This window comes from Quercus suber, unplaced genomic scaffold (assembly GCF_002906115.3).
Source record: "Quercus suber isolate HL8 unplaced genomic scaffold, Cork oak 2.0 scaffold_647, whole genome shotgun sequence".
Lineage (NCBI taxonomy): Eukaryota > Viridiplantae > Streptophyta > Magnoliopsida > Fagales > Fagaceae > Quercus > Quercus suber.
In genome coordinates, this window is record NW_027070088.1 from 338115 (window position 1) to 361545 (window position 23431).

At 37.6% G+C, this 23431-nt stretch overlaps 1 protein-coding gene across 1 annotated transcript; it reads right to left on the reverse strand.

Moving 5' to 3' along the window:
• Positions 1-4744: 4744 nt before the first annotated feature.
• On the reverse strand, positions 4745-6743 carry LOC111999193 (zinc finger BED domain-containing protein RICESLEEPER 2-like). Its single transcript, XM_024031312.2, has 2 exons — positions 6235-6743; positions 4745-6125 (listed from the first exon to the last, which is right to left on the reverse strand). The coding sequence occupies exons 1-2, from the start codon at positions 6741-6743 to the stop codon at positions 4745-4747; spliced, it is 1890 nt and encodes a 629-aa protein (XP_023887080.2).
• Between the last annotated feature and the right edge of the window lie 16688 nt (positions 6744-23431).

The window sequence follows — 23431 nt, forward strand, 5'->3', positions numbered from 1 at the left end:
TATTTGATTTTGAAAATGTTTGAGTATTTGAACTATTTTGGGTCATTAAAACTGCATATGTATTTTTGGAACTTATTGTAAGTTATAAGTTTGATATCTAGAAAACTGACTACTTTCTAAACCATCTATGATATATTTGTAAGATTAAAGTATGTGATCTATTTGCAACTTATTATTTTAAGACTATGAAACTTCTTTAGTTATTTTTGAAAACCCATGGTATATTATAACTTTTGAAGACTCATATTACATCTTATTACTTTACAGATCTATTGCTTGATAGAACTTATTAGAATTTTGGTTACTTATTGAGTTGTCAGCTCACCCCTTTTTCCCCTTCAGTTTCAGATTGTGAAGAATAACAAGTTTTGGGAGTTATGATGTTGTGTTATGAGCAGGAAAAGAAGCTTAGTGATTTTGGGATTGGACGGCCTTCTAATAGTTTTATATTTTATTGGCCAATTGGCATTATGTACATGGGGTTTGGATTTTGTTCCTATTAAATTATTGGAGATCTATTCATAAAGAAATTGTTGAGATATTTTGAATTTATTTGAATTAATTATTGAGGATAAATTTTAATTGCTAAGAAGGCCTTGCACACTTGTAGGGTGCCTGCTTTATAAAAGTGCGGCAGTTTTCACGTGCCTATCTTTATACTTGGGTTTGGGGCGTGACACAAGCATATAGAAAAAGAAGGGGTTGCCATGTCATAGTCCACAGAATAAGAAGGCTTATGCACCCAATAAGCATTACCTCAGTTGCTTATTACCATCTTGATATCCTTTTCTTTATAAAAAAGTTTTGAAGTAAATATGTATCCTCTGATAGCTAAATATAAGAGTTTAATTCCTCTCTATTTCAATTTAAAACTAAATTGTGCATAAAAGTAGAAAATTTTCCTTTGTTCCAATATGTCTTTAGTACCAAAATCACAAATCCATTAAAACCAAACTGCGCATAGAAAATCTTAGAGATTGAAGGACAACTTTAAAGTGTTTTTTGTATCTTCTTCGTTTGTTGCTTCGTAGTAGTCCCTGAATAGTCCTTTTGTTTTCCTTGAGTATAGATGTTGGTGTGAGTTGCACATTGATTTGAACATCGAATCTTTGAAGCACAATCACCACCTTGTTCAATTGATAAGTTAATGCTACATTCATTTGAAGTATCACTGATGTAAGCCTGGCAATAGAACAGGTTGAGGAATGTATTACAACGTATACATCTTAAATATCATATTTGTAATTTTGCTATATTAAAGAATACGTACCTTTATCATTTTATCAAGCTTTGTTAGTTTCTTCAAAAGATTCAAAAACTTTCTTGATAGTGTAGAATTCTCATCCATATTGGAGATTATAGTCATTTAGTTGTATTTGGAAAACAAATTGTTTTCCTTTTATATTTTCTATTTGCACAGGAAGGATGACTTCTTCTGGCACTTAACAAAAATAACATTTTTCAAATTGTACACTCAAGTAAAGTTTAGTAAATATCAAATACTAATTTTATCTTTCATATTCTCACCTCTAAACATTTGATCAAAAGGTCTTTCGCTGATATGTTGAGTAATTTTCCTGCTTCTGAATCAAATAAAATGAATATGACAATTCTTGAGCTATCTTCAACCTTTAATTGAATTCTATACCTGATAAGAGAAATGACATATATAATGTTAATATCATAATAGTTATTGTGTATTTTAATATCAAAAGTAAACATTTTCATTTTGTGTGCCTTGGGATTGGGAAGCATGCCTTTTTGTTGCAATTGTTGCACCATAAAAATTCATCTCTTGACTTCTTTTTACGACATACTTTGCAAGAGATAAAATATCAACCAGAATTATCTATCTCAATGTTTATAATTTTTCCTTGACAAGTAGAGATAGTTTCCTAGAAATTGAATTTAATATCAATCAATTCATAATTTTATAGTTAAATTTTGTAAAAGCAGGTCTATAGTACACAAAGCAATGTTAAGGACACATTGTTATTGTTTAAGGTTTTTTTTTTTTTTTTTTTTTCTTACCTCACTATCAGAGTCCCAAATATTTTTTGTTATTTCACTTATGGTTCTTTTGTTGATGTTCATATCTTCTTGAATTGTCACTTGTGGTTTGAATTGCTTTGGCATTTGTACTATTGGTTGGTTATTTTCCACCAGCCTGTTATATTACATAAAGATACTAGACATAGTATTGTAGAGACTGTAAATACATTAAAAATGTGAATCATGTAAAATAAGTAACAAATAGGCTTCGAAATTAATGATACCACAAAATAATAAAACATACACAACAACTTATTTTAAAAGGCTAATATGTCACAACCCAAAGAACTTCACTATTGCACGTGCCCTTTTAGGAATTACTGCATTCTAATTTGCAAGTTGCAAAATTCTAGTACAGATTTGGTGAAATTCTTTTTGACAAGACATTATAAAAAAGACTCATTGTCCACGCTCTTATCTAAGGATGGCCATGGGTAGGGTATGGATCGGGTATACCCATACCCGACCAAAAGTTTACCCATGGATACCCGATTATCAATACCCATTAATATCCATACCCGAATCTTACTCGAATATATTATCCATGGATATCCATACCCTACCCGAAACCCGAAACCCGAAACCCGAAACCCATTTAATTTTTTTTTTTTAATTCAAAACATTTTAACATAAAAACTAACCAATCTTAAAAAAGAAAAAACTAATCAATAAAAAAAATTTATGGATTAGTTTGTATTTGCTTCTTTTTTTTTTTTTCTTTTTTTTTTCTTTTTTTTGAGATAGAGATAGAAATTTTATTAGATAAAAAATAAAATAAAATAAAATAAAGAACAACATTTTCCCCTGCCTCTTCACTTGTTTGTCAAGCAAATGGCAACTCCTAAAATAAAGTCACTTTCAGGCTTTTCAGTGTAAAGTATTTCCACTGGATGAAGCCTCCCTCGAACATTCATAAGTGGTGCATCAAAATAACTCTGAAAATTTTCAGCCTCAAAAGTAGCACTCATTACAACTAGCTTCAAATCAGGTCTATTTGTTAACACTTACTTCAGAAGTCCAAACAGAATATCAGTTGCCAATGTTCTTTCGTGAGCCTCATCAAGAATTAGATACAAAATTTTAAAAAGTAAAATAAAATAAAGAAGCAACATTTTCCTCTGCCTCTTCAGTTGTTTGTCAGCAAATTCCAACTCCTAAAATAAATCACAAAATACTACTATTTCCATGGTAGTGAAGATCAGCATGTAACATTGCATTCCCATCATGAACTCTTAACAGTGCAGGACCTGTCAAAACAAACATAAATAATATTAAAAATCTAATGTAGTGATTCAAGGATATCACATACATACGGAGTCCCAGCTGCAAAGTCAAGAATGCTTATTAAGTTTGAAGCCTTAACACTGGCTCAAAATTCTGAACTTTCAAAGATAAAACTACATAATCAAAATGTTTGTCAAAGGAATTCAACAATGCAAAAGTGAAGAAAAGTATATGACATGTTTCCAGCATCACAAGCTCAAAGAATTTTTCCTAAAAGAAAAAAAGAAAATGGATGAATGATAAAAGCAAATTGGTAAGCCTTTTCACTTAAGAATAGGAAATTGTGCTCCATAAATAGTGAACAGTTAAGTTTCTCAGGTACCACCTCCTAACAGGGTATGTATGTCCTAGATGCATAGGGTGAGAATCCCACATAAAATGAATCTCGAACAATCAAGAAATCCACGTCCAATACCTAGAGTATGATCCTCATTATAGAAAAATCACAAAGCTTTTATGTTCCCAAAAGTATATGGTCAGAGTTTAAGGAGAAAAAATTTAAAATAAAGAATTATGCATTCTTATTTCTCTTTCTTCATTTGAATAAATTGGGTTCAAATTTGCAGCTAAAACTAAGTTAAATTTAATGCAAAGCTCCGGAAAGGTTGGGACCAGTACACAGATGTCAAGAATCCTAAGTACATACTTCAACCTAGAATTGTGGTTTAATGTTTATTATTTTTTGGAGAAAATGATATCACAGTAAATCAACCAATCCAAAATGGCCCAAAAGCACCACCCATAAGGGCCTTTCCCTAGGACATGATTGAATAGCCAGTTAAGCACCTACTTCGCTAGGAGACAAGGAGGTTAATTGAGAAATTAAATAAGAAAAAAGCTAATATGGGACAAGCTAATTTTCTTGACAGAACAAATAATTGCAATCTGTGTTGCCAACAGTCAGATTCATAATATGAGATTTCTGAATAACCATATATGATGGATGATATCAAAAGTAAGAAAGTCAAGAAATTCGAAAGGTTTCACTAATATGAATGAAGAGAGATCAACGATAGCCATAAGAAAGTTCAATGATACCTGTGAACAAGGGGAGGGTTGCACTCATGATGTAGGTAGGATAGGCCTTCAGCAGCTCCTATTGTAGTTAAGACAACCATGAGCCTATTGTACAAAGCCAACAAAATAATACAGTGGACAACCAATAACAAGCTCATTTTTAGTTTGTTCCATGTTTAAAGTATGTATATCAGTGTCGTGGAGCTTATCTATGCACTTTTCAAGTAAACAGGTAAGCAGTGCATTCCTTTAGAAAGTATATAAATCAGACTATCAGAAGTACAAAACTTATAAATTTCTAACAAAGAAATTAAGAAATACCATTGTCTCAAATAGAAAGGGAATGCTATTCCAAACATAGACCAAAATCAAGGATAATAATACCTATCCATTAGTCTGAAAGCTCCATGGCATGACTTTCCTCCAGTTCATCTTCTTCATAATCATCAAGAACGTTTTGAATGGTAGCATCTTTTAGTACACCTTTAAGTTCGCTCCATAACCAACTCTGTCCACACATCAATGCTTCTAAGGTATCATGATGAAGACGGCTACGGTGTGGACTTAACAATCTCCCGCTAGTGCTAAAAGCCGACTCTGAGGCAACTGTTGTCATAGGAATAGCCAAAATATCCCTTGCAATGCGTTGCAAGGTAGGATACTTACTAGCATTACGCTTCCACCAACCCAAAACATCAAATTGTTCAGTTCTAGGTGCCACTTTCTCACTAGTATAAATTTCAAACTCTGATATAATATCCCTACTCCTTTGGCCTATGTTAGTAGTCGCATTACTAACAAACAAATCATAGTCCCTCATTGTATCATCATGTTCAGGTGCAGCACTTGATGTAGATGTAGAAGATGAAGCTTGAGAATAAATGACTCCTCTATCAATGTTTTCAAAGTCATACTCCGCAAACAACTCAAAAAGAAGGTTCTTAACCTTGTCAATTTCTTCGTTAGCATTACTACCGTACATTTTATTAAAATAAAATGTCAATAACATCAATTTATATCTTGGATCTAAAACAATAGCCAAACTCATGATATCATGAACGTCACTCCAATATTTATCAAACTTAGCTAACATCTTTGCTGCCATTTTCTTAACCAACTCATCTTCACTTGAAAGCCACTGATTTAATTCCAACTTCAACCGGAAGACTGAAGGAAAATAATGATTAGCCGTAGGGTAGGCAGTACTAAAAAGCAACTCAGTAACTTTATGAAAGTAACCCAACTTCTCACAAACAATTTGTGCTACCTCCCAATCCCTATTAGTTGGAGCAGATTGATACTGAGGCTCACAACACAGTAAACGGGGAAAAACATCTTTATAAATCAAGGCAGTTGAAAGCATCAAATATGTAGAGTTCCAACGAGTCCTATAATCAAGTACCAATTCCTTAGTACTTGCAATATGTGATTGGCGAGATATTTTTTCAAAAATTTCTGTTCTTTTTGGTGATTGTGTCCAAAAATATACACTACTTCGAACCTTCTCAATACCATCACCAATTACATTCAAACCCTCTTGAACAACCAAATTCAAAATATGTGCTGCACAACACACATGCAACAATTTTCCACCTAAAATAAGTGAACTAGCTTGAAGCTTATCCGAAACAAGTTTCATCATGCCATCATTGTTGCTAGCATTATCTACAGTTATGGCAGATAACTTCAAATCAATGTTCCAATCAGAAAGACACTCCAAAAGGATTTTAGAAAGAGAATACTTATCATGTGGAGATGGCATACGAATAAACCTAAAAAAAATAAACATAAATATGATTAACTAAAGAAAGTAGAAAGTTAATAAGCTTGCCTGAGAATCTAAAAACTAGTACAACAAAATGACTCAAAGAAAAATAATACCTTATAACTCGGCTTTCCAAAGTCCAAGGGTCATTTATGTAATGCGCTATGATTACCATGAATGACCTCTTACTGTTGTTTGCAGTCCACAAGTCCGTTGTGATTGCAACTTTACTTGCATTCTTGTCAATTTCTACCATAGTCTTCTGCTTCTTTTCATTATAAATTTTTTTGATATCTCGCTTCAATGTGTTTCTTCCTACTATCTTAAAATTTGACCGAAGAGCACCTACAAAATCCCGAAACCCAACATGATCAACATTTGCAAGAAGGTACTCATGCAAAATGACCATTCGGGCAAGGTCCCTCCTCGAAGCCTTCTGATCCTCTTCATTAAAAACACTAGGGCTTGAAATCCCTTTACTTCTTGCCCTATTGTGTTGTTTGACAAGAACTTGCTTCCTAATATCTGTTCCTTCCCCTGGAAGTGCTTCCTTCGGAGCACTTGGACAACTTTTTGCAATGTGCAGTTTTAAATGAGTCGTCCCTGATGTACTTGCTCCAGCCATAAGTCTTCCACAGTAGTTGCATTGAGCCTTAACTTTCTCATCAATATTCTTCTTCTTAAAATGATTACATGCATCTAAAGTTGTTCTTCTTTTAGTGCCTTGTTATTGTGGATTCTCAACCGGAATGGACTCAACTTCCTCTCCAAACAATGATTGTGATTCTGATGTCGTGCTAGTTGGGGGCCTTGGGGCTGGGGTTGAGGCAAAGGATGTGGTAGACATGTAGGCAACTACAAAGAGAGAGAGAAAGATTAATTGTTCAGCCATTATAGTGGTCCAATTTGATTTCTTTTCCAATGTGTACAGAGTACAGACTAATTGTTCAGCCATTAAAAGAATACATCCAAAAAAAAAAAAAAAAAAGAGAAAATGAAACACTCTAATTCAATTTCAATTTTGAATGGTAGCCACAACAAGTCGAAGTTAAACAAGAAATTGAGAACACTTGAAGAATTTGATTTCTTAAACAACAAGTCGTAGGGTAAGCAGTACCACAAAAACTGCATAATAGCATGAAAGTGGTCCAATTTGATTTCTTTTCAAATGTGTACAGAGTACAACTAATTGTTCAGCCATTAAACAAGAAATTGAGAACGCTTGAAGAACTAACAAGCCTTACATGCTTCGTTTGTGAAAAAAACTTAGACAGATTCACTCCTCTCTATAAATAGACATATCCCCACATAGAATCAAACACCTTAATGCAATCAAAAACCAAATCTAACACATACCCAGTTGATAAAATTCAATCAAAAACCAAAATTGACACATACCCAGCTGAATTCAGACTCTAAAATCAAAATCTAACACACACCCATACGATAAATTCTACAAGACAACACAAGCAAACAACATGCAAAGAACAAAAAACTCACCAGTTGACAAATTCAGTCTAGAAAAGGAAACAAAAGCTAATTATCAACAGAATCCTCCCAAAATGTCAAACCCAGATACCCACAGAAAATAATTTTCTTTTGAAGCCAAACTAGCAAAAGAGGGAAAAAGAATGAATCACTTACCTGAGGAAAAAGAGCGGTAGGAAGACCCAGTTGATTTGTAGAGAATGAGGAATGAGAATAAAGCAAAAAATCGATGCCAAAACCAATAACTGTGTCTATATGTGAGAGATAGAACCTTCCCAAAACGTCAAACCCAGAAACCAATAGTGCAGAAGCAGTAAGGTGGGACATAGAGAGAGAGTGACGGTGAGGAGAGGCGGAGACTGGAGCTCTGAGAGAGAGAGAGTGATGGTGAGGACTGAGGAGAGGCAGAGAGAGTGTGACTGTGTGAGTGATGATGAGAGTCTGAGAGAGCTTTAGGATTTTTTTTTTTTTTTTTTTCCCGAGTCAGGTTTGGATAATATCCATACCCTACCTAAAAAATTCGGGTAATATCCATACCCTACCCGATTAGGCTTTACCCATGAAGAACCGGGTATTATCCGAAATATTTGGATCGGGTAGGGTTGGATATCCATTACCCAATGGGTATGGCCATCCCTATCCACACACTGCCAAAACAACCTTCATATCAAATAAACACTTTCCCAAATTTTCTACCACTTAGACTTTTTTACTTTAGGCCTTAAAGGACTCCAGAACCTTCCTTAATGTACACTTTTCCCTATCATTAACAGCTACAATTCATGCAGGTTATTCATTCGTAGCAAGGTGCTATTTCATGTTAACTACAAACTGCCCATTGTGACCATTATTGTTTCCTACAGAAACTATTGATTTGTTCCTGGTGGCAACCACCAGAGTATTGCACAATAATTTAAGGTCATAGCTTATTTACCTTGCAGTGACTCGGGACATATGCTTTGAGTAGTAAGAATGAGATTGTAAATACATTGCAAATGTGAATCCAAAATAAAGAACTTACTGATCATTGAATTTAGCAGTCTCAGGAATGTCCAAAGCAATATAAACTCTTGTTCCACTTGTTGACGATAAATTATACTCTCTTGCAGTGCACGTGATTCATTAGAAAAAAAGGTACAATTATCTATATATAAACTTATATTTGTAGTAAAAAGGTCATTCCATTAAGGCCCATCAGCTACCTAAAAAGAGAAAGTAGCCATTCTAAGTGGATTACCAGTTAGGCAGTTATTTCAAACCATCCCACTTGAGCTCAGAGAAGTTTAGGAGAAAATTGTCTTATAAGTTAAAGACATCTGTCATCTACTCAATTATAAATTTTGAGGCTCTATTTATGTACCATGAGTGGATGCTTCTATCACATGTAATTGTCAAACACTTCCTAACCAAGGAGGGTATAGAAAATGCACAAAACATATGACACTGTTGTGATACAGACTGCTTATGCGTTTAAACCATTGCATTTAAGTAATAAGTTTACACACACAATGAGTATTGAACCCACGATCTTATTCACCACCCTTTATTTATGAGTCTCTAACTAATTACCCAAAAAAAAAAAAAATTTATCAACCCAAAATAAGAAAAAATATGTTGGGTTTTAAAGACTTAGAACTTGATGTATTTAGAACTCTAATGTGTAATGTTGGCAAACCATGATCAAAACAATATTGAAAGCTCGAAAATGTGTTGAAAACATAAGAGCAATTTAGACCCCCAATTAAAATTACGGCTCGATGGATTTTACACTAACTTAATACTAAGTGCGGAATAGTGTAAATGCGAGCGGATGAACACTACTCTAATCCATAAACTAAGTAACATAGCAGTATAATGGAATATAAAATAGTAGGAAAGAAAGATGCAAACACAAAAAACAAAGAGACGTGTTTTCGAAGAGGAAATCGAAGAACTGGGCAAAAAACCTCTCCGCCGCCCTCCAAACGGAAATCGATCCACTAGACAATCAGTTGGAATACATGGGTTAGCAAGAGGCCCTCCAAGCCTAATCTACCTGATGCACCTAAGTCCTCCAAGCTCCTACTCCAACAAGGTTTCTCGGAACCGTGTCTTGTCTAGCTCTCCGGATCCCGCAACAAGCTCCATGTTGCATCTGCCATTCTAGGCTTCTTCTAATGCTTCTCAGCAGCACCAAAACGTCACTCAATACTCTCAAAGGATGTGGTAAGTATTTGGGCTATCAACCTTTTAATGGTATGGAAATGGTGAGGAAAGGGTTGAGGAAATACCACAAGCAAGTGTATAGAGAAAGGTGGGGATGACAATCTCTAATTCTCAATGTGTTTGGCTAGGGTTTTCTCTCTAAAGCATTCCTCAACAATTGTGGGTAAAGAGGGTATATATAGGATAGGCACAGAAAGTGTGAGTCATTCAGTATAGGCTGGTAGAACAGATAGCCTCGCAGGTGTCTCGCGAGAAGGCCTTACTCGCGAGATACTCGCGAGTCATAGCTGTCTCCACCTGGCCTGACTCTTCGCATTCCAGCATGTGTAGGGCACATGTTTCACTTTGCAGGAAGCTAGGTCGCGACATACCCGCGAGAATTCTCCAGTCTCCAAATGCTTGAGTCTTCACACTCTCTCTCTATCACACAACCCTTACAACAAATCCCACAATATATACAGGGTATAAACGATTGATAATAATTACAATCAAATTTGGCACAGAATAAAAGTCAACAAAATACATAGTTGTAAATAACAACTTTACAATCTCCCCCTTTGGCTATTCCGTGACAAAACCCTAAAACAGACTCTAGACTTAAACGTGAATTTGCGAACAAAGGCAAAACTCACTCACACCTAATTCTAGATTCTGAAAAGCTCTTGAAACATATGAACAATTATCTCCTAAAAAACAATAACAAAATAATATCATTGTATGCAAAAAACTTGAAATGCATATGGAGCAAATATAATGAGATCAAGCAAAATGGAATAAAACAATATACCATGGCAAGATCAAACAAGCAATCACTATACAAAAGTATTTGCATCCGGAATGAACATCCGGACATGCAAGATGATAAGCTCATTTGAAGAGTATCATTTGCAAATCCAACACTCAACCAATGCAGAATACACGAAGTATTTGCATTTAGGAAAAATCCTACTAGGGCACAAGAGTGACGTACTAACATAAAATGTATGACATTAAACATCAAGTACACAAGCATAAAGGCTACATAAACAAGGTACTGCATATGCATGGCACAAACCATAAAAGCCTACAAAAATGCAATGAAACAAACCCTTAAAACTTACAGAAGCAACATGGGTACATGCAATATATGCTACAAAGCGTAGAGAATATCACAAAAGAACTACTGAAATTATACTGAAATAAAAACAAAGTATCAAAGCTTTAAAGCATAAGCAGTAAGCATAAAACATTAAACCTAGGAACTGGTGGCTTCTTCTCCGCCTATCACCATACTCCTCCTATCATAGGTCACCATACTCCCCCTATCAATGACATCATCTCCCTCTTTTTGTCATGGAATAGCTAGTCATTCTCTTCTAGCTTCCGTTGAATTTCGTCCAACTGAGTTTGGAGTGATTTGAACTGTGAATCAAGACGTCTGTGGTGAGCGTACATGATAGTCGCCAGCCCAGACATCTTTGTAATCATCTCTTGAAGAGCAGCGGAGATATTGTTGAACTGTTCATCATAGGTATGAGTTGCAGAGCTCGAGGTTCCCGACGGTGCATGACTTTCTTGCTTGGTGTTCTTCTTGGTGTGGCTCATACTTGCATGGAGAGATTGAATGTTAATTGGACTTGGCCTTGTATATGGACGCTCATCTTCCAATGGACGGACACCTTTGAGCTTCAAAACCCTTGAAATAAGGTGACAGAAAGGAAGACAATTCCTTGAAGCAGTCCGGTCAACTGTTTTTGCCAAAATGTGAAAAATATGAGAGCACACATCAATCTCTTCGTCAGTGATCCGATCATTCAAAAACAATGCTCGACCAAGATTCATATATCAGGTGCTGGACAAGGGATAAAGATTGCTACACATGATCATTGAAAGAAGTCTTAATTCGAGAGAACGGGATGCCACATTTATTGACTTCTTATTGGAGGAGAATTCCAAATTGGCTCCTAAAGACTGTTTGAGATACTCTTCATCTGGGTTCAGCTCATCATATACCGGCGGTATGGGGAGTATTGGCCGGTTAATGTCTAGAATTTCCGCCAAGTACAGTGGTGTGACAGAAAAACTTTTTCCTCGAACCCAACATTTTATCTCTTCTCCGACGACAATGGCATTGGCATAGAATTCCTTAACCATGTTCTCGTATATATCCTCGAAAGTTGAAAGCAGATAGTACCAATCTTTCATGGCAAACCAAATGGGTATATTTGTGTCCCTGAGTGATGGCTGATCAACGCCCCTTTCAACTAGCAAAGGAGCATCCCGAAAGAGGTTCTTATAGGATTCAAAAGTAGCATAAGACCTAAACAAGTTAGGATCAAAAGTTCCCGTTGAGAAACGAGCTCTCTTTGGTCTAGATGAATCGGCATCAATATCAATGATCGGCCCTTTCCCTTTGTTATGGCCACCTTTCATAGCTGAAGTCCTGAATGGAGACATTTGTGCAATAGATCACACATAAAAAACAAGAAACATGTGCACAACACACAACACAGAACAGAGAACTTGATTAGATTCAACTTAGTTCAAAATAAAAGTAAAAATGCACAGAACAGGACATAATCAACTCCAAACATTATGCTGAATGCATAAACACAATGCAAGAAACTAAGTAACTGTGCATGTGTATGCATATGTGTGCATGTGCTAATGTGTGTAGGTGTGTGTGTTTATGCATGAGAGTGCAGCATCAGATGCATGAGGGGTGCCTAGGTGTGTGCCTAGTGTGTTCAACATGGTCAAAGAGTATGAAACATATGACCAATGTCCATGACATTGGTCAAACACGTGAAAACCCATAGATTGAAATCACTTGATTCCAATTGGCACAAAAATGTCACTCGGACATTTTGTCAAACACCTAGCATGCACAAATGTACTCTAAGTATGAACAATGCATGAACATGGTAAAATCATGCCTAAACTACATGTCAAAATGCCACAAGGGGCCAACACAGAGGCACAAACATCAAATGGGACACAGCCCAAACAAAAGATATGACAAATTATCACCCAATTTAGAAAACCAACCCAAATTTTCGAAAATCCCCAATTAACAAAACCCTAACAAAATTTCTGCAAAATTTAAGCAAAAACTTAAAAGGAATAGTTTTTAAAACATACCTTGAAGAGAAAAACGCAGAAAAGATGCTTGGATTACAGGGGTTTGAATGGAATAGTAATTTTGGATGAAAAGGGTTCGAAGAAGTTTGAGCAAGGGAAGAGGTTGTGATTTGAAAGACTGTCACATCAGCAATATAAAACTGAAAACACGCGTTTTTTGCGGGTTAGAGAGTAGCGACACAGTCGCGATACAACCGCGAAAATGGCCACTGAAGCACAAAAGCTTTCGCGAGAAGCTTTAAGTCACGAAACAGTCGCGAGACAGTTGTGATACCTTCTGTCTGAATTTTGAAAAAATCCAATTTTTGGCCAAACAGCATTTCGCAAGAAGCTGTTGGTTGCGAGACAGTCGCGATACAGTCGTGAGAGTTTCTGTGTGACATGATGAAAGATTATTTCCCTCAAGCCCTTTTCACGGGAAGCTCTAAGTCGCGAGCTTCTCACGAAACAACCCCTGAACCAGTTTTTGAAGAAAAACATAAAAATGCATTGTGAACAAAAACAAAAGACACGAAAGTATAAAATCACTTCCAAAAGCAAATAAAACACTCAAAAATATTTTTGTGTTTGATCAACAAGTTCTTGAGTATACACATCACATTTGAACATATACAATCACACAAATGAGATAGGCATTGATTGAATCAAAGACTTGTGTGTTGTATGTGAGTATCAAATGTGGAATAGTTTATAGACTAGAGCAAAGGTTCAATGATCAATTCGATCGAGTTATACACAACTGATACGAAATCAAGTGGACAATCTTCATTATAGAAATGAGTATATATGACCTCCCACACAATGAATACAAAACTTAGAAGCTTTTTATTTGGCTTCTGCATATGGCATAACAATTGGTCCAATTTATTTTGTTTGGACAAAAACATCTCATTTTGAGATTGGTGCTTGAAATTTATGATATTTCAACATTGATGATTAGCCTTTGGCTTTTTGAGCACCATATAAAACACATTAAGAAGAGTCGCTTTCCCTTTTTCCTAGTTGAATACTAGTGTGTGCGACAGGCTTTTGCAGCTCAATATCTCTTTTCATTTGGAGATTTACATTTGGTGAGCTTTTTTTGCAAAAACATAAAAATAAAGTGGGAAGAGATATAGACACAAGTCTATGCAAGTATCAAGACCAACAAAACTATTGACCAATCATTCATGACAAGCTTAAAGATCTATTTAAACAGTCACACATAGTGTTCAAGATTTCTACCATATAGAAAAGAGTGCATACAAAACAAGCCAAGATCGTAAATGCACTATGCCATAAGTATGAACGTACTAGGTTTTTGAATAATTTTTTTTTAAAGACAACCAAAACAGAACAAGAGAAGTAAGATCAACAAAAAAAAAAAAAAGCTAGTACAAACCAACCAGACAAAAGAACAGCAGTAAACTGAAAGTAATGCATGATATGATGCAATAACAAATGTCCCTAAGCATTGGAAGAATTTATGCATGGACATGTTATAATGCTTATGCATGAGTACCTCTCTTCACCCACACGTCATGTGCGTTTGGGGTGATATCCTTGACGAATTGGGTATGGGAGTTTGGACTTTCAAACCTTCTGGTGAAACTCTCCAAGCAGTTAGTGAAGGCACCGATCATCTTCATCACGTCCATCATTCCTGGATCACGATTTTGACTTCTTGGTTGCTCACCACCCCAAGACCTTATGTCATTTCTCCTTCTTCGTGACCGAGGTGCGCTTGCATTGTTGTCTGCTCTCAGCTTTTGACAGTTGGGTCTAATGTGTCCTTGCAATCCGTAATAGTGACACACATAATCCGTCCTAGGACCCCATTGTGATCTTGGGAGAGATCTTCCTCTGGTTTCAAGTTTGACCATAGATTGATTTCGGGGCTTATTCACCATTCGTTGCTCAGCCACATTCTTCTTCTTTACATCCTTAACTTTCTCAGGAATGGGCTCTTCTACAACCGTATCCTTGGTCTTCATGAACTTCACTTCTTTGGTGACTTTGGCTGATGAGCTGCTCCCTCCGGTATATCCCAACTCAGACTTATCTGAGGAAGGTTTTTAAGATGAGATAACATCATCTAACTTCTGAGAGGAGACTCTCTCTTTCTTGGCATGATTTTGCACTACCTCTTGCTCAAGAAACCTCACCTTCATATAGGATTCAGACAACTTGCCATTAAGTATCTCAATCTCACACTTAGCCTCTTTGTATTTGACCAGTAGGCTTTTGTAATCTTCCTCAGCTCTCTTCATTTTCTTCACAGCCGCCTTTGCCACCTTTGTATATTCACCTGATTTCTTAAGGAGTAAGGCGTAATTTTCTTGAAAATTAGTTGTATTCTCTTCCTCTTCAGCATCTGATTCTTCCACAATTCCAATAGACTCTGAATCAGAATGGTCACCAAGCTCTTTCACAAGTGCACCCAGATCATCCGAGGAATCCATATGAGCAATGGTCATAAAGGCGGAGTAGTTTCCCTCTCCGTCATAGCTTTCTTCCGAGTCAGAATCAGAAAAATTTGAATTACTGAGCGTTGTGGCATAAGCCTTGCCTTTTCCCCTCAGAAAATTTGGACGCTCCTTCTTTAGATGTCCATGGCCATTGCACTCATAGCACATAATGTCTGAAGGAGGTTGAAAATTCTTCCCATCTTTCCTCTTAAACTCTTTCCTATCACCTCTTGAAGATGAAAACTTCCCTTTGTTGAAAGGTTTCCCACTGTTCTTCATCTTCAAAAATTTGCGAAAGTTTTTCGCAAGAAATGCTACTTCCTTCTCCACTCCATTTTTTTCGGAGGAATCATCCATTCTTTCGGTAATGGTTTTAAGAGTAAGCGATTTACTCATCTTATGGGAAGGTAGTCCAAGCTCATACGTTTTGAAGTGATCCAATGAGCTCTTGGATCTTAATTTCATCTAAATCCTTGCTTTCCTATATGGCTGTGACTTTTGCCCGAAAGCTCTCCGGTAAGGGCCTCAAAATTTTTCTCACCACCTTAGTATCTTCAATCTTCTCCCCAAGATTGAGTTTAGCAATTACAATTTCATTAAGCTTCCTATAGAATGAATCAAATGGTTCATCATCCCCCATCTTGAGCTCTTCAAATTTGGTGGTAAGCATCTGAAACTTTGTGTCCTTAACTTTCTTCGTACCTTCATATGTCGTCTCCAAAATCTCCCAAGCTTTCTTGGCTACCATCATATGAGAGATCCTGTGGAATTCATCAGGAGACACACCACAAAAAATAGCATTTAACGCTTTACTATTAGCATTAGCTGCTGCGAGGGCTACCTTATCCTAAGTGGACTTAGGATCTGTCGGCTTAGTCCAACCTATCTCAACCGCATCCCAAACGGTATCATCTATAGAGCATAAAAATGCTTTCATTCTGACTTTCCAGAAAGCATAATTGTTCCCATCGAAAAATGATGGAACATTGAGTGATTGAGACCGGTCCATCTTAAATAGGGTTAAGGATTACACTCAGGTATTTAAACCACAGCGAGTGTACCTGCTCTGATACCAATTGAAAGCTTGGAAATGTGTTGAAAACACAAGAGCAATTTAGACCGTCAATTAAAATTACGGCTCGATGGATTTTACACTAACTTAATACTAAGTGCGGAATAGTGTAAATGCGAGCGGATATTATGCCGAGAACAACCTATAGTAGGAAATCCTAAACCCACTCTACAAATAAGTTGTGAGCCCAAGTGAGGTGAGGCCCAGTAGCCTCATTTTTGGTATGTGCGCCGCACACACACACACACACACACATATATAGACTTAATTTTTTAATGAAAAGTACCCTAGTTCATCATTCTCTTTGTAAAAGCTATTGTGTCTTTATGCAAGGATTTTGTGACGAAGGAGTTTCCTAATTTTCATTGTTGATGAACTGAAGAATTTTGTAGCCAACATCTTCTTCAAGTTGGTGGAGTTAGTCATGTATTAGAATCCGTGCATCATTGGTTAGTCACATACTGAGATTCGTGTATTGAACGGAAAGATTGCCACTTACAATACAAGTCCAATTGAGTATTGGGGTAAGGGTTCAACTGTAGATTGATATTTCGGGATAACCAAAGGGTTTAGTAAGATTCCTCATACTTGTAACTGCTTGTAATTGATAATAGTAGATTCTTGGGAGTGGTGACCTTAAATTCACCTGGTAGGGTTTCGCCTCGGTGATTTTCCTCATTCGTAAACAAATTACTTGTGTCAAATTTATTTTCCACTGCATTTAGTTTAGTTGGTGATTTATTTGTACTACCATGTTATTGCATGAAATTTGATCTAATTAATTAACTTGGGTAATTAATTAATTAATTAATTGTAAGAGGTCAATTCATTTTTAACCCAATAGACTGAAATAAATTTCAATCCAACTAAAAGGGTGCAATTTTCATTCTGTCACTGCACACATTTAGCGTGATGTCCACTCTATATGTATAAATGCATATGAGGTGTGGAGGGGTAAGGGTTAAGGTTCAAGTCTTCTGAGAACATGTACACTTAAATTAGGTTAGAGTAAAATTATATATTAATTTAAAAAAAAAAATTCTCAATATACTTTCTCAAGTCTCTATAAGTAATTAAATATTACATTTTCATTCATAATGTAAGTTAGTATTTCTAACTAAATAAAAATTTATTGCTTATAGTTTATTTGGTTTATGTATAATTTTCTAAATTTTTTTAGATATAATTGTATTTTACCTAACTTATTTTTTGTTAGAAATATTGAAATCTGTAGTATTCTATTTCACATTGAAATAATATACACGAGTGCCTTTATATAAGTGACATATGAGTGCAGTACAAGTAAGAGTGTAGTACAAGAATGTGTGTTATACAAGTAATCTAGTTGGGCCTAAAGCCCACAACATTATACATGTTAACAGCCCACCTCAAACTCAAAGTGGATATAAGACCAACTTGCAGAGGAGTTGCAAGAGGATTGTAAACACACCTAAGTCTTTGAGAAGCCATCATAGCAAAGGAGCTCAGATGTGGTATCAGTAAGGGCACGATATTCTGCTTCAGTATGGAGTGGGCTACATAGTTTGTTTCTTACTTCGCCAAGAAATCAGAGAAGAACGCAGAAGAAAGCAATAACTAGTGGTGGACCTGCGATCGTAGGATTTCCTGCCCAATCAGCATAAAAAAATGCACAGAGAATAAGAGGATACTGAGTAGAGTAGAAAAGACCATGGAAGAGAGTTCCCTTTCGGTATCGAAGAATGCGCAGAACAGTAACATAATGAGTCGATCGTGGAGCAGACAGATACTGACTCACCTGGTGAATAACATAAAAAATGTCTGGATGAGTGACAGTAGATAAACTAGACTGCCAACCAAGCGTCTGTAAAGAGAGGATTAGACAAGACTCAATGAAGCTCTCTCTTTTCCTCTCTTTCTCTGAATCACCCTTTTCTCTCTGTTCACTATTTCCTGAGAACCTTTCAACAACCCTTTTCTTCCTCCAACATCTCATATTTATAGCTCTAAATTAATGGAGAGACTATGATTTCCTCCCTGGCTAGTGCAATGAGAGGTTTAATATCATCAGCCATAAGTGGATGGTTAGGTGAGAGTGGGATGAGGTGAGAGTGGTCTTGGAACTTGATTCCTACTCCAGTAGGCATGCCCGACGGTGATCCTTCTGGGCACTACTGAGTATGCTAATGATGGTGCGTTTGGACGTTATTGTTAGGTTCTAAAGATTTAGGAATTTATGTATTTAGAACTCTAATATGTAATGTTGGCAAACCATGATCAAAACAGGTTGTTCAGTCTTATTTAGGCTTGCTCAAAGTTGTGTATTTATGTAAAGTTGGAATCGAGTGGCTGCAGAAAGTATTAGTGACTTTCGGCCTAACTCGATCGATCGAAACTTAGACTCGATCGATCGAATATCGGGTAGAACGTTTTTTCTGCAGAATTTCCAACTCAGCCGAAGCCCATTAAGAATTAGGGTTTCAGATCTAATTCTCCTAGTATATAAAGAAAACCCTAGCCACGTTTTGGAGTGTAGTCGTTGTTGCTCATATTTTGTAATTTGTGTGAATCTCTTGTGAGATCCTTAAGGAGCTTTCCTTCACATAAACTTAGGGTTTCAAGGTAGAGATATTATCAAAACCTTAATGATCAACTCAGTTACTGCCATTGGAGCTTAAAGAAACACAAGCAAGAGTGCTTGTATCTTATGGAGAATCCAAGAAAGAAGGAGTCCGTGGATTCGGAGCTTGCACGTGGTCGTGTTAGTAAGTTCTACTGGTGGGTATCATTAGGAAGTCAAGCGTGGGTGCTTGTAAGTCCTTTTATATGAACTTTGATTCTTTCACATAGTGGATTCAAGTTTACCTTGAGGATAGCTAGGTTAAATCTTCCTTAGGTTTTTTACCCGTTTGGTTTTCCTAGGTGATCATATCTTTGTGTTCTTTATATTTTCGTTGCTTTATATACTTGATATGATTGTTTGATTGTGATAACCTAGATTTGCATAATTTGACTAAGTTAATCACTTGGCTAATAAACTAGGTTAATCCAATTGTTATGTTTTAAGGGGTCTAAAAACCTAACAGTTATTCTTCCTTTATTGTTTGGTAATGGTCCCCCGAGCAAGGATCAAGTGATGAAACCTGGGCCTACAGTCCGTGTGGGCTTAGACTGGGATCTTGGGTAGAAAAGATTGGGTTTATGGGCCGTACTGTTGTCTCAGAACTTAAGGCCCAAATGGACCTGGGCACCACGGGGCCGTACATTAGCCCCCCCCCCCTTAATTCATGCCCGGCTAACGGGAAGAATCAAGGAACATGGTAGGCACATTCGTTTGGGAAGGTTAATAGGCAGAAGCTTGGGCGGTTCCAAAAACCTATTAATGTGCCCTCAAAAGATGTGATGTTCCGGATAGTTTGGTTCAGCCGTCATCATTACCTGACGATTCGCGAACCGACGAGGCATGTGTGTCAGTTTGTATTGGCATCTGTGCAAATTCCTCGCTAATTGAGCCCCATTATGGTTGATTGGACGCCGATCTTCTCTTTTTGGCCTCTATAAATAGTCCGTCTCAAATCATTTCTCCATTTTTTCACTCTCTACTCTTTGAATTTTCTCTCTGTTGAGCATTCATCTGTGCGCTTACTCGCCAGCCCAGAGCCCCCCTTTCTTTCTTAGAGCCCAAAGTAAGTCTCCTACCTCTTCCTTTTACTTCAACTTCTTTCTTCGAGTTTCTTCCTTCAATTATAGACTTTAAGATGGGCTATGCTTTTCTTCAACACTGCGACGTCTTTAGCCATGTTTAGGTAGAAGTTTGATATTCCTGATGATGTGGAGGTGGCATATTGCCACGAGAGCGAATTTGACCTCCACAGAGGGGAACAAACTGTTTTCCTTCCCTTAATGGCGATTCTAGAGGGTGGGGTTAGGTTTCCCATGGACCCTCTCTTACTCGATACACTTAGGTAGTATGGGCTGTGCCCCGACCAACTTCCCTCCAATTTTTACTGAGTAGTCAGTTGTGTCAGTAGGTTGAACCATACATTCAGTTTGCAATTAAACCTCATGATGTAAACCACATGTACAGTCTATGTTGGAATAAGAATACAAACTATTATTTAAAGGTTAAAGATAAGTGGGTATGGCTAATATCATGCCTACCTGATTCCAATAGGAATTATGCCGGGGAGTTCATCTGGGTGCGCGGCAATTGGTTTGCCAGAGATATCCCCTGCCCCCTCTCATGTCGCGAAATGGGTTCATATTGACTTCTAACTTGACTGTCTTTCCCTTATGGTTGTTTTACTTATCTAAATACTGACGCAATGTTTCATCTATATATATATTTATTTATTTATTTATTTTATTGTTATTTTTTTTTTAGATGGCAAATTGTTTATCTCGGACATCAGGGTAGTCCATGTCAAGGATCTGAACTTCGTACTCAAGTCTGAGATATTCGTTCACTGGGACGGACAGCTCCAAGCGTCCCATTTGATCCTCAGAGTCGAACCGGTCTACTCTACTTGGCAACCTTTCAAGTAAGCGCTTTTGGTAAACAGTCCCCTTCTATCTTACATTAATGTTCGGCACGCAAATTTTCTGCCGCCAAACTTTATGATGGGAGAAGCCCGAAAAAGAGGTCGGCGATATACTTGTTCGAACGAGCTCGCCCCGTTGCGGGATGGATCGACAGAGTGCGTGTCCCAACATTTCCAAGAACTTGCTCACATTCCTATTGAGGAAGAGGCTCCCGCCCAAGAGGAACTCGCTTATCCCAAAGAGCCCGCTGATCCCAAGGCTCCTGCGCCGGTAATCGAGCAAAGTAGCTGTTGATATTACTAACCTTTCTGATACTAAATCCGATCATAGTGGAGGAATGTGACCCGAAAAACCATGACCATCGATCACTTTGTGCCTGGTGCAAGGCAGACAGCACAATAGTAACCTCTACAGGGCCAAGGTCAGACACCTCCCCCCCACCTCCTCCCCAAACTGGACAAACCCGAAAGTGGCTACGTGTCACCGAACAAAGAAGATGGGTAAGTCCTCTGCAACAATGAGTCTAAGGGGGCCCCCCCCTCCAGCCATTTAAAGGTACTATGAAACAGGAGCCACCAACTCAGGTCGGGGCGGGCGAAACATCCTCCTTCCAAGCAGTGCAGGCATGGCAACCCAAGTTCTACTTGGACGGTGAGCACTAGTGTACTGGTGTGGGAAAAAGGTGAAGGGGGTCGTGTTGCCCAAAGTTTGGCACACGGCCTTTTTCTACCTGAGGACGTTCATGCTTATGTGCAGGGGACGGAGGAGTCTATGGGAAGAAGGTTGCAGTGGTTTACTGTTGCAGTAATCTTTCACTTACTGATTATTATTATTATTGCTTGTTTATTTATCATTTTTTTTATGCCGTACTAATCCCCGCAGTTTCACTAGGCTGCTTAACTAGCTCACATCCTTGATAGGCGTTTGAAAGAACTTTCTGAGGATGCTGACCGGGAAAGGGCTGCTAGGGAGATGGTCGTTAAGATCACAAAGAAGAAGATAAAGGCTACTGATACTGTCGAGAAGAAAGCTGCTGCTGCTGAAAAGGCTTAGGGGCTGGTGGAGAAAAGATCCTCGGAACTTTTGGCGAAACAGAATAAGACGAACCTGAAATTATCTAAGGCAGAAAGTCTGAATACTGCTCAAGGCGAGGAGCTCGCCAACCTGAGAGCGGCTTTGGACGCTAGCGAAGAAAAATGGTATAATAAGGGGTTTGCAGACGTAGAGAATTCCACGAAGCTGTGAATCATGCTCAGAGATTAGGTTTTGAAGTCAACTGGTTAGCTGCCTTATAGGCCTTGGGGGTTCTCGAGGATTCTCTTCTCAGGGATCCTGGCAAAATTCCTTTCCCAAGTTCTGCTCCAGCTGCGCAGAATCCCCTGGCACCCATTAACAAAGAAGAGATAGCAAGCTTGAAGGAGCTGGTGGAGCAGATAGACACTCATGTGGAGCTAGATGATGCGGAAGTCTCCAGTGTCCCCCGTCCTACTGATCAATGCAGCGAGGAAGTAATTCAGCCTACAGTCAGCCAGCAGCAGACTGAGTCTGCCACCCCGATACAACCTACAGACCCTGAAGTTTGATTTCTGAATAAGATCCTTACTGTTTTCCTTTTTTATTGGTTTTAATCACGTTTTTTTTTTTTTAAATCTGCCTGCGTCACCGGGTTGTGGTGACTAAACAATTATTTCCTTGCCGGGTTTAACTTTTACATAGTCATCGGGCTTTGGTGGCAAGACATTGGTTTCATTTTTACATGTTAATCTTATTTGAGCAAGGTTTCTTTACCGAACACTTGCTTTAATCATTTTCATGAAGGCTTAATATCATGTTGTCTCCCTCACCGTACTCTCCTATTTTTCACGCATACATGTTTTTCTAATGATTAGCAATATGTACGGTATCGAAAACCGAGATGTAAGTTCCCGTCCCTGGACAATTTTTAACTTTGTGATTTCAATTTTTAGCCTCTGTCCTTAGAATGCTTTCCGCCTACTTGGTGATAGTAATCGAACCGGACAGCAGGTTTCTGTCCTTAGGATATTTTTTAGCATTAAGGTTTCCACCTGCTCGGTGATAATGATCGAACCGAGTAGCAGGTTTTTGTCCTTAGGATATTTTTAGCATTAAGGTTTCCACCTGCTCAATGATAATAATCAAATCGGGCAGTAGGTTTTTGTCCTTAGGATATTTTTAAGCATTAAGGTTTTCACCTGCTCAGTGATAGTGATCGAACTGGGTAGAAGGTTTCTGTCCTTATTAGTTGGCCGGTATTGCCTAGAAAATAATAATAAACATGAATACAACCGCAATGAGAAGCATCACCATCATATTAACTAACGAGATGCACATAAAGGATATACAATTCCACTTACGGCCAGTTAGTGATAAAACTTCTTAAGATTATGGACATTCCATGGCCGGGAAAGTGGCCTCTTGTCTAGGTCTTCCAAATAGTAC